At 36.8% G+C, this 12,254-nt stretch overlaps 1 protein-coding gene across 1 annotated transcript in view; it reads right to left on the bottom strand.

Annotated features, from left to right (window-relative positions):
- Positions 1–8,275: 8,275 nt before the first annotated feature.
- The window catches only part of LOC100548996 (dynein heavy chain 8, axonemal), a 44,356-nt gene continuing 40,377 nt past the window's right edge, over positions 8,276–12,254 (bottom strand). Inside the window, exons 35-36 of the mRNA XM_010706919.2 lie at positions 9,538–9,659; positions 8,276–9,023 (exon numbers count right to left, since the gene is read on the bottom strand). Coding sequence (XP_010705221.1) covers positions 8,736–9,023; positions 9,538–9,659 — 410 coding nt within the window. The 3' untranslated portion in view covers positions 8,276–8,735. The remainder of the gene's footprint in view (positions 9,024–9,537; positions 9,660–12,254) is intronic.

A 12,254-nucleotide genomic window follows, 5' to 3' on the forward strand; every position in this document is an offset into this window, starting at 1 on the left:
AGGTACGGCCCGGGGCGCCTCGGGGAAGTAACAGAGCGGGAAAAGCGCCTTCGCCAGCCCCGTCCCCACCTCTCAACTTCGGTTCGGAGAATCAGATTTCGTCTAGGATCGGGGAGCGAGGTGGTCCTCGTGCTGTTCGCAGCGTGAAGTTTGATTACTTTCTAGTAACAGTAGGTGCCGTTACCCATTTATATCAGGAATTTTGAGAATCGCAGAACCATTAGAGTTGGAAAAGACCCCTAAAATCATCTCATCCAACTGCCATCCCACCCCGCCATGCCCACTGACCGTGTCCCTCAGTGCCATATCCACACGGCTCTTGAACACCTCCAGGGACGCTGACACCTCCCAGTGCCTCACCATTCTTTCCAAGATGTTTTTCCCAATATCAGAGCTAGGTTTCTAAATCTAAGCCAAGATACAAAACAGCTCCAATCAGCAGTAGGATGTGCAACTCAGCAAACGGGCTCTTTTGGTTTTCACTCTTCCAGATTCAAGTCGTTATCCTTGCATACTCACTTTGTGCTGACACACAAGACTAAACCTATGGTAACTCACATGTATTTGTTGAGGTTATGCACCGACGTTTGGAAGAAGAAAGCGTACAGAGCCTCCGCAGTTTAGCAGGGAATCTCAATTGAACTCAGAACAGGGGTAAAGATTTCAGATTGTTCTGTTAGATACTACTGGAATAGAAACTAGTTATTAATGATGTATATTAATTTCAAATGCACCACAGCCAGACTGATGCTTTGGGAATGTAACTGCTCACAACACTGATGTTGTGAGATCATGAAGTCACTTAGCATATGAATTGCCAGCACAGCAGGTACGCTTCAGCAGCCAAGTCCAGGCAGAACTTACCATTTGTTGCCTAAAGCCTGAAAGGAGATTTCTTTCAACTGTTCAAAAGTGAGAGAAAACAAAAAACAGGAAGAAAAAAAAAATTAAAAAATACACCCCTAAAGAGGAGAGAAAGAACATACCTCATATTAGGTGAAACTCCTGGTGTCTGCCTCAGACAACGGTTTTTATATTATTTGTTGAGATGAATGTTTCACTGTCCCGGTAAAAGAGATGCTCTGTTAGTATCAGAATCGCATTTCCATCTCAGACATTGCTTAAGAAGTAGGGAACAATGAGGAATGAACAACTAAGATTAATTGTGACCAAGTCCAAAGAGGAGACTCTGTGATTTTATGGAAATCTGTGATCCCCTGGATATAAAAGGTTCAAGACCTTACCTAATGTTTGCCTCAAAGGGATGAAGATAATGAGACAGGAAAAACTCACTTATTTTGTCTCAGCTCAAACAAATTACACATAGATACGAGAAACTTCTAAAGAAATCTACATTACTGTTACCTGCAGTTATCACACCCTCAAAAGAAGCAGAGAGAAAATCAGCAATACCAAACTGCTGAGAAACACAACTAGAAAAACAAAGCATTTGCTACAATTTTTGGCAGTTTTACTTCCCTGAAAGGCTAAGAGAAAACCCTGGCCCAAGTCAATATCTGACCTGAAGTCCAACAGCTGACTCAATTTGGAAGCACTTACTGGTCTTACCTTCTGGCACCTGAAGATGATGCTTGTTGCAGCTGCTTTCAGTAAACCAACAAAGACACCAGGCAACTGAGCAAGATATTCTCTAGCTTCATTAAGACCAGGCAATTTGATTGTTCTTAGAGCCCAATTCCTCTTCTAGAGGAGGATGGAGTGAAAAAGGGATTGTGATAGAAGAAACATTGACTGACTTTACTCAAGAGGTTTATCTAGAAACAGTGAACTCTAAGAAGCTATGTTTTTATTATGCCCATTAGGAAACTATTATCTCATTTCAGAAGACTGAAAAAAACCTATTGACTTTAATCACTGTGATAAAAGAATGGTTATTTTCTTTGAAATAGAAGGCTATTTGTCCAACAAATTCAAGTTTTCTTGGGAGGAGTGGATAATGATGAAAGGTGTCTCTAAAACCAAGCTCTATTGGATTTTTGTTAAATTTATTAGTGTTTTTTTCAATACTAAAATCTAACTTAATCTTCAATCTGTGTTAATGTTAGAGAAAGGTAATCTCAAAATAGAGAGCTAAGAGAAACATTAAAATGATGCTATCTAAAACTGAAAGAAGCTAAGATTCTTTCAGTTTGAAAAATACAGCACGATGAGTTGAGAAAGCTTTGTCCAGCACCTTTTTGTTGGTTTTCTTTTGCTTATTTTGTAGGACTGTAAATAGTACTTCACATATACGACTTCTGTAACTTCTTTTTCCTTCAATTAATTCCTTCTATCTTATGTATATTGAAAGTTGTAGGGTATGAAGTTGCTGAGACATGGAGAATTAGGTGTTTTACCCGAGCTCTGGATTTACATGAAGAACAGAGGGAAATGCTGCTCTGTACAGCATTTAATGCAATGCAAGCATTGGCCATGTGTCTGAAAGGCTGCCAGCTGCGTGTGTAGTCCTGTGGTTTGTAACTGTAGTGTGTAGCTGCAAGGAGGTGTCTGGGTTCATTCTTTATCCTGTTAAGAGGAATTGTCAGTACAGGTCTTCGCAAGCTCAATAAAAGCTAAAGTATCTGAAGTTAGGATCAATTTGGTCTGGAAATTAATCCTTTCCGTATTTTCTCAGCAAGGGAAAACTATGATACAGAGATACTGTATGTTTTGATATATGTTTTGTATGATATTCATAATGCTGATCTTTTCTAAAGAGGCAGGGAGGATGTCTGCCTTCTCAGCTGCTAGATGTTGAGCAGAGAGGACCTGGATTTCAACAGAAAAAGGTTGCCCAAATGCTGAGACAAGCATTTAGTAGCTTGTCTGCAACATCTGATGGATTTTTGGAGACAAAAAATCCTTTTGAAAGTGTGCAGGATATGTCTGTTGAGAAAGAGAGGTGATCTCTTATAGACTAGCAGTTTTGATTTAAAAATATTCCCTGGATGAATGAATGAGATGGGAAATTGATTTTATGGGTTTCCTATGTACTATCATGGCTACCGTAAGTACTGTCTATGTAGTAAATATACAGGCTAAAATCTTTCTCAGGAAAGAATAGCCATTTACGTTGATACATCTGTTCTTTTCACTTGAATTTTATGTTTTGCTCTCACTTGTCCAGTAAGGAGAAGACAGACTGTTAACCACAGCGTCTTTTGAGGCCATAACTTTTCACATAATAAACATCCCCAGTATAAGAAGGTGATCCTAACTGTTATTCAATTCCGTCACTGCACAGCAGCTTCTCACCTGAAGATACAGGGAAGAAGGACAATTATCTGGACATCTGTTGGCAAATTTTCATTCTACATTTCAGTATCTGTTCACAGATATTCTGCTTTGGTGATTAGGTAGCTACTTCAAAAACTTAAAATTTAGAGAAGTTTTAATTAGCTGATCTCTTGAACAACCACTTAATTAATCTGAATGTCAAATACAAATGGTTATAGGAGGAATTACTGATTAGTCAATATCATAAAATCATTTTAATTGGAAGAGACCACTGAATGGCATTTGGTCCAACTCCCTGCAAAGAACAGGGATACCTACAGCTCCATCAGGTGCTCAGAACCCCATCCAGCCTGACCTTGAATGTCTCCAAGGACGGGGTACCCACCATCTCTCTGGTCAACCTGTTCCACTGCCCTTATTGTAAAAAACTTCTTCCTTATGCCCAATCTAAATATCTCCTCTTCTCTTATAGTTTGAAACCATTTCCCCTTGCTATGTCACAATAACACTCTGCTAAAGAGTATGTCCCCTTCATTCTTATAGCCCCCTCCCTTAGATACTGAAAGGACGCAACTGGGTCTCGACAGAGCCTTCTCCTTCCCTTTATTAAATATTCAATAGAGTAAATCAGAAACTACAGATATCCCCAAGGATATCTAGCATTCACTAGCATTTCCACAGTAAATTAGAAATTTTAATAGAAATAGAGGCAGAAAAGTATATTGCACATGTTACCAGTTGTTTTTCACCATACTAACCTCTGCTATGTAAAGACTCATGGTATTTCTATTTCTGAAATCTGTTTCTGGATTTGACCTTTATAGTGGACTGTTGCAAAATTTAAAAAAAAAAAAGCAAAACAAAACAAACTTATACTGATGTTTTCAGAGCTGATCTCTGCACGTATCTCTTATATTCTGAAAGCAGTATTAATCAGTAGGAAAGGCGTCTCTTTTGGCTTTTATACAACCAGATTCGCCTCAGGAATACCCTGTCTGTGTGGTGCAGATACATGTATAACATCTTACAATGCCTGTTTTCGGCTGTATGATGTCTGCCCCTGGAGCCAGTATCAGTGGCTTCTGAAAAAAAAGTTGATCCAGAGACTTAAAATAATCATCCAATTATATTCCAATATTAAAATTGAAGAAGCAAAAAAACAACCACAAACCAGCAGAAACAACAGTATACTTAAAACTGCAGTGTGCAAATTCTATACACTTGATTTTTTCATTATTTTACTACATGCATTAACGGACTTATATTTAAATATTACTGGTAAATGTTCTTCCAGACTACCCAAAAATAACACTGAACTCAGCAGTAAGAATAGATGTAATCAGCATGAAACGAAATTACTGAACATATCAAGAAAATCCTAGGTCTTTCCATAAAATATTTCACCTTGGAAGTGAACATTCTGAACCTTTGCACAAATTTTAGTTACAAGCAACCAGAATCTTAAGGCAGAAATAGAAGAAAAATGTTTCTTTGAAAATAATAAATCTTTTAAATGAAGTTTAGCTGAAATGTTATCCTGTCAGAACAAGCTCATGTCCAATCAGTGGTTTTGTGAGATATAGCAGGCATTCACAAAGTAAACATCTGGAATACAAGTCTTACGAAGAGCAGTTGAAATTGTTCAGTCTAAAGAGGAGGCTCTGGCTCTCTACAACTCCTTGAAAGGAGGTTGTAGTGAGGTGGGATCGGCCTCTTCTCCCAGGTAACAGTGATAGGACAAGAGGTGATGCCCTTAAGATGGAGCAGAGGAGGTTCGGGTTGGATATTAGGAAGAATTTCTTCTCAGAAAGATCAGTGATGCACTGGAATGGGCTGTCCAGGAAGGTGGTGGAGTCACTGTCCCTGGAGATGTTTAAGAAAAGCGTAGTTGTGGCAATGAGGGACAGTCAGTGGATAATATTGGTGATAGGTGGACAGTTGGACAAGATGATTTTCGAAGTCTTTTCCAACCTTAATTATTCTATGATCTCTCTCTTCTTTCCCCTCAATTTTCAAATTATATTCCATAGTTTTCAGTAATTTTACCTACTGTTATATAAAAGCTTACTATACGGCCATGCTTCAGACCTCTTTTGAACACTTCTGTAAAAAGTAATCATCTTGACATACATGGCAGATCAAAGGACACTCATTAACTTTTCCACTCTAAAGCAATGGGAAATAGTAAAGCCATACCTTGTCTCACCTGTTTGAGTTTACCTCTGAAAATCAGAGGGAAAAGCTTTCGGCAAAACAGCTCCAAAGAACAAAGAAAGAATCTGATTAAGACAATGGACGTGCCCTCTAAACTAATTCTTGAGTAATTTTTCTACTCATTCTCACTCATATATTCATGAGTTAGGTCCTTCTTGCATCTGTGTGTGGTGACAATTGGTTTTGGTAGTTTTTGGTGTTTTTTTTTTTGGCTGTTAATGGTTTTGTTTGTTCTTTTTTTTTTTCCTTTTTGTTTTAATCATCTGTTAAATATTTATATTTTGCTGATAGGGTATTCTTGCCTTTGTCGATTCAGGCAGCATAATACCCTTTCACTAGAGAAACAGAAGGAAGTATCTTGAATAGCAAATGCACATTAAAAAAAGATCAGGAAATAACTTGAGGATAAAACTTGTCATGGTTAATTTAGGAATTTTAAAACTTGTTCTGTACATACAGAGCATTTCTGGGAGTGAAAGGTCATCTACTGAGATCTTGAATTCCCACAGATTATGTCAACTGTGAGAACAAAACACCAGACAGGCTCACAGAATATGGGCAAGGGTGAATGGAATCAGATAAACAGCTGTCAAGAATCTAATGCAATATATGAATTAGTCAAGAGCAGCAATACATTATTTACCTCTATCTTGATATTATACAGACTGGAGAATGAAATAATCTTCTGTTACATAACTTGGGACATTATTTATTTACACATTTGCCTATATTTTCCTGTATAGACTTTCAGGTATAAACGTGGCAATGCACACTTTCCATGTGCGGCAATGGTCGCACAGTTACACATAGTTTCCATATTGTAATGAAGCTGAGACCAGACTAGGAAAGGTATTTTAGGAATGAATCAACTAAGTTGTTGTGATGGTTTTGGATACAAGCTAAGATATTCTGTACTCCAAACAAGAATTTTTGTCTTTTCTTCCAGCATCAAGTCCATTGTCAATTAAATGGAGCAGGTCCAAAGAAGGCTGGAGCAGGTCCAAAGAGGGGCAACAAGGCTCATGAAGGGCTTGGAGGATATGCCCTACGAGGAGAGACTGAAGGAACTGGGACTCTCTAGTGTGGAGAAAAGGAGGCTGAGAGGAGACCTTATTGCTCTCTTCCAGTATCTAAAAGGTGCTTACAGCAAGAGCAGGGTTGGTCTCTTCTCACTGGTGACAGGTGACAGGACGAGGGGAAATGGCCTCAAGTTGCATCAGGGTAAGTTTAGGTTGGTTATTAGGAAACACTTCTTTACAGAAAGGGTTGTTAAGCACTGGAATAGGCTCCCCAGGGAGGTGGTTGAGTCACCATCCCTGGATGTGTTTAAAAACCATTTGGATGTGGTGCTCAGGAACATGATTTAGCAGAGGATTGTTAGAGTTGGGTAGTATGGTTAGGTCGTGGTTGGACTCTATGATCTTTAAGGTCTTTTCCATGTGATTCTATGATTCTAAATACTTGCAAAGAATAATAAATGAGTTGGGGTAAGGAAGCTTTTACAAAGATCAGGTGTCATGAAAACCCTTTCTTTTAAGACCCAACGTATTTGTACTGTTTCCATGACAGCCTTCTTGAAATGCAGCTCCTTTGAGGGCTCTAGCAGTGTCGCTCGCTGAACAGAATTTTCAGGTCAGTGTTGAGGAGCTAGCTAGCATTTGCTAGTACTAAGATTGCCTAGTGACCTGTAACAAAAATCGAGGACTCTCATCTTTTTTGGGGACAGTGGTTTGAATCACTACTACCTTGGACTGCTCTGAGTCATTTATCAAGTGGGCAGGCTCTTTGCTCAGGATGGCAGCTGAGCTAATTGATATTTGGGACTTTCAGTTCGGGCTTCTCAATATTTCAGCATTTGCAAAGGCAACTCAGGATTCAGGAAATTAATTTGGGAATGTGCCAAAAGGGGGCCAAAAATACACCTCAGCTGTACCCTGAGGTGTACCAGGCCCAGCACTGCCAGCCAAGCAAAGGGAAAGGATTGTCCATCTCTGCTCTGTGCTGTGCAGCCTCACCTTGAGTATTGTTACATTTGGATATGAGCAAGTCTACAGAGAAGAAAAAGGGAAGGGACTTTTTACTGAAATGCATTTGAAGATCTTCATTTTCACCATTTTGACATCACTTTTTATCTGTGTATTGTATCTTCCAGAGAATATCCTGGGATGATGACTTCTAACAAGGAATAGAATGCCAACTCAAGGAAGAGCTTTTACTATTGCACCAGATGCCCAAGGCCTTCATCAAGTAAAAGCTGCACTTTTCCACATCACACAGATTTGATCATTCCTAAACTGCAAAATGAAGATCATAGTCCAGTCATTTAAGTGAAAAACTGTTGCCAAATAGAGGAACCTGAAGGAAGAACAAATCTGATACAATTACTAAAGACAGTGTAGACTGCATATCTTGTTTACTATTATGTGCATATAATTAATGTAGTATTAATTATCTGTCGATAATTCATGGATACTTATCGGATTTATCAGAAATAATGCTGTGATAGCCACTCCCAGGATTCCAGCCTATGTTTTAGAGTAAAGGTGAAATGTAGGAAAATTATTGTAGTTATATATAAATTGCTTCATTATTCCAACCAGAAAAGCATCTGTATTAACTAGCTGGCACTGTTCTACTTCTGTAGCTATTTTCCTTCTCTGCTAAATTGAACAGAGAAGTTCCCGCATCCTGTCAGATGGTGTGGAAAAAACATTCTTGGTGTAATAACCTTGGTTTGCATAATCTATATAGTTTAACAGGAACAAGTGAATTCTGAAAAAGCACAAAAGCACAAGCAAAAAATATGGAGCAAATGCAGCCTTTTATCTTTGCTTCCCACACAGTCAAACAGAATCATGCATTTATCAGGCTGAGGCCAGGAATACTTGTATTTCAGAGAAGTTTAATTTTATTATGCCTTACACTGTCTTCTGTTGTCATTATATCTTAGTTTGAAACACAAAATAAAAGCTGCATATAAGAAAATGAAAAAAAAGCCGTCTTTCTCTTCTCTTTTTTTTTTTACATTAATTGTATCATTCAAGCTTTTTTTTTTTAAAGTAATATAATGGAAACATCAAAAACTACAGACAATTAGTTAATTTAGTTTTAAGGTAAAATTTTCAAAGAGAAAAAAATTCATAAGCCAACTCTGAAAGCTTTATTGTATAATAACAGATGGCCCCCAACTAAAAAGCAGAAGAATTACAGATGTAACTGGTTATATATTCTAACTATAACTACATGCTTTTTTTAGTTTGTTTGTTTCTGCTATGAAAAACATTTTACTTGATGTCACATAAGAGAGCCACTCCTCTCAATATCCAATGGTCTGGAGGCACTACTGTCCTTAAATAGATCACTGTAATATAGTTCAGATCTGTTCTGCTGGGCTTCTTGTAAACAGGGCAAACATAGAGCTTAGGATCTTTTGGACCAGTTGTATTAACAGCAAATATATGTACTACTGGCAGCTGGACAAAAAGCATCTTTGGTGTAGATTCAATGAGTTTACTGTTTCTTCTGTCCCAGCCTGCTCCTTCCAAGTACAGCCCGTGAATATATACGCCTTCCTGTGTGGACAGTAAGTGGGTACACGTCACACAAAAGAAAACATCTGCTTTGTAAAATGAATAATTTGCATAAGCTACCAAAAGGAATACTTTTATGAGAAGAATATCTGACATTGAATCTTTCTAACCTATAAAATTAAAGCATAATATCCTCCCTTTTCATAAGATAATGCTACTGAAAATGATGGCAATAGAAGTTTATAAAATCTATTCTACATACAATTTTACTTGAAGTTTATTATATGTTCATTAAATACACATCTTATTCTTTGGCTGAAGATCATTTAAGAGAAATAGCTTTTTTTGAAGTAAGTGGCTTTTAAATAATATTTTTATAAAATATTAGCAAAAAAAAAAAACAGAAAAGATTTATTATTGTTGGTTATCTTCGAAGTTAAAACAAACAGTGAGGTGAAGAGGCTAGTAATTTTCCCCTTTAGCAATCCCAAATTAGTGAGTTGTACAAATTACATACCGAAATGTATAATAAAATATCTTTGCATGTCACACTTACAGAAGGAGGTACTGTGATTTCTTCTTTGTTCTGCTTTAGCACTTCGTTGTGTATTGTAACTGTATCTAAAGCCCAGCCTTTATGTGCTCGAGTAGCTTCCTGTCTCATTGCTGTTAGGAATCCTTGAAAAATTAAGGCCAGATTTAGTATATGTCCCACATGGCAAAGAAATTTTGCTTATAATGTGTATGGTTCTACACTCAATGTCATAGGCAGACATTCAAAGTTAGAAAGAAACGAAGCACCTTCATTAATGAATACAAACTTATTTGCCACCTTTTTGTTCCTATTTTGGCCCTTTAGAAGTCATTGCAGGGATAAACATTTTTAAATGGCACACAATACAGTTTTTGTATGCTAAACAATTCAGTAGCTGAGAAAATGTTTGCTCAGGATACTCAATTGCTTAGTATCTTTGTTATCCACTACAAGATCCACAGTAGCTTTGTGCTTCAAGAAGTAATGTGAGTGAGAAGTAATAGGTGAATATATACTGATGTAAAGGCAACTTATGAATAAGTTTTTAGTTTTTTGTTTGTTTTTTAAATGGACAATGTAAAATATATAATAAATTTCAAAAATGCAGAATTTCAGTGATGGGAAACCAAAGGTGAGTCTGAAGTGATAGTAGAAATAACTATATGCAAGGAGAATCTAAACAAGTCAGTGTTTATAAAGGATTATTATTGTCTTGTTAGTGAATAAAAGGAAGAAATAAAGGTAGAGAATGACATAAGTAGTGAGGTGATTTTCAGAATATTGTTTAGGGTAGGCATTGCAGAGATTTGCAACGCAAAGAGTTTGAGAGGTGAAGGGATGAATAGACAAGATGATAAATAATTGTGCAAAAGGGAACTTTGGATGTGTTGTGATAGAAAAAGCTACGGAAGTGAAACACGTATAAACAACCAGGTATTTACTACAGGTGTCTCAGAATATGGTAGCCACCAAAATAAAACAACAGCTACTATTTTCTGCTGGCAGATGAAGTACTACTTGGAGTTGTCAAAACAAGACTGAGGAAAACGGAGAAAAGTTATCAGAGGGAACTACACACTTGAGAGTGATTACTATAAAGTCTTAAAGATTAATTGGCATCAGTTCCTACTTGATGGGGCATAAAGAAAAGAAAGATTAGCATTTTGGATGCTGTTGAGTGCATAAAAGGAGAAACCACTGAATGAAATACTGACAAGCCAGGAAGGAAAGCATGACAGTAAAGTCATGAAGTGGAAGGCAGCAATTCCAGATGTAAGAAGTGGTTTAACACACTAATTAGGAAAAGTTCTAGAACTAGAAGCTGTGTCACAGCTGAAATACTCATATGTGTTGCAAACATTATGTAGTACCTGAAATGAACACATAATAATTTCCTCAAATACTATCTATTCTAATACAAACAAAACAGTTTGATCTAAGTTTCTAAATTTCACTAAAATTAATAATATCTGTAATAATATACAAAAATTTATCTTTTATAAGCCTGTTGAAGTGCAGTGTTTACTTAATGGAATACTTACTGTATTACCACAAACATTCTCTCTCCCAAAATAATTATAAGTTATAGATGACAAGCGCTGATACTTGCCAAAACATCACAAGAGATTTTAAACACAATTATTGGTGAGACTTTATAATTTTATACAGAGGCTTTTCCAATAAACTGATAAAATATACTCGTCTTATTTTAACATTATAATGTATTTGCCAATACCACAACCAATTTAGAGCTTGATTCCCCATTGCAATCAGTCTGTGTTTACTTGCAATGCCAGTACAAGGTAGTCCAATTGCTGAATTGGCTCACTCCAGTCAATTTTTAATTTTTAATTTGTGATTTGATTTACTCAGTTTCCTGGTGAGCTGTATTATTAACACAGTAACTATACCACGCTCTTATCCCATAGTGCACCGTCTATGCTTAGCAGACTACTTTCTCAGTTTCCACTACTAGCATTTCAGAACAAAGAAATTTAAGCAATCATCAGCTTCAAGATGGTCTCTGTGCTAGGGCTAGCTCTTAGGCTAAGTATTTTCTTTAATCAAAAGAATCTGTTCCATTGTCATCATTTATACCATTTATTCCATCATCATCAAATATATGCTCTTGTGTGCTCACTGGAGATCAGTGCACTCACCAGCTATGCTATTTATGATACAAATGGTGTGATGACATCTCAAAACAATCTTTTAACAATAATTGTGATGCCCTCCAGGCACCTTAACTGTTTCTTAGTGCAACTCTTAAAAAGACTTGTATTTTACAGTCCTAGTCATAAAGAGATCAGTAACAATGGAAGCATTATAACTCATAAGATGATCAGGATTTCATAGATTAATCCTAACGAAAAAAAAAGTTGCTGTTACATGTGAGAAACTTTCCGTGGGCATTTTGTATGGATAATTGTGTAAGCTAAAATATATTATTCTGCAAACATACATCTAATAAGGTAACATTTTTTGTTAACTATGAAGATGGTTATAATTGTTTTTTGCTCCTCTCAATAAATATATCAAGCTGAAACAGACAACGATAGATCATGTTTACTTGTACTTTGCAGTATATCCTCAATGAATTTGAACAAACTGTACGTTAATCAGAAACACTGTGAAAATGACAGTGAAAGATGACAATGGAAGGTAGATAGTTCTGTTTGAGTTGTATGTTGCTACTATACAGTGTAAATAGAACCTATTGCTATAGACTCTTCCATATT

The sequence above is a fragment of the Meleagris gallopavo genome, chromosome 2 (assembly GCF_000146605.3).
Source record: "Meleagris gallopavo isolate NT-WF06-2002-E0010 breed Aviagen turkey brand Nicholas breeding stock chromosome 2, Turkey_5.1, whole genome shotgun sequence".
Lineage (NCBI taxonomy): Eukaryota > Metazoa > Chordata > Aves > Galliformes > Phasianidae > Meleagris > Meleagris gallopavo.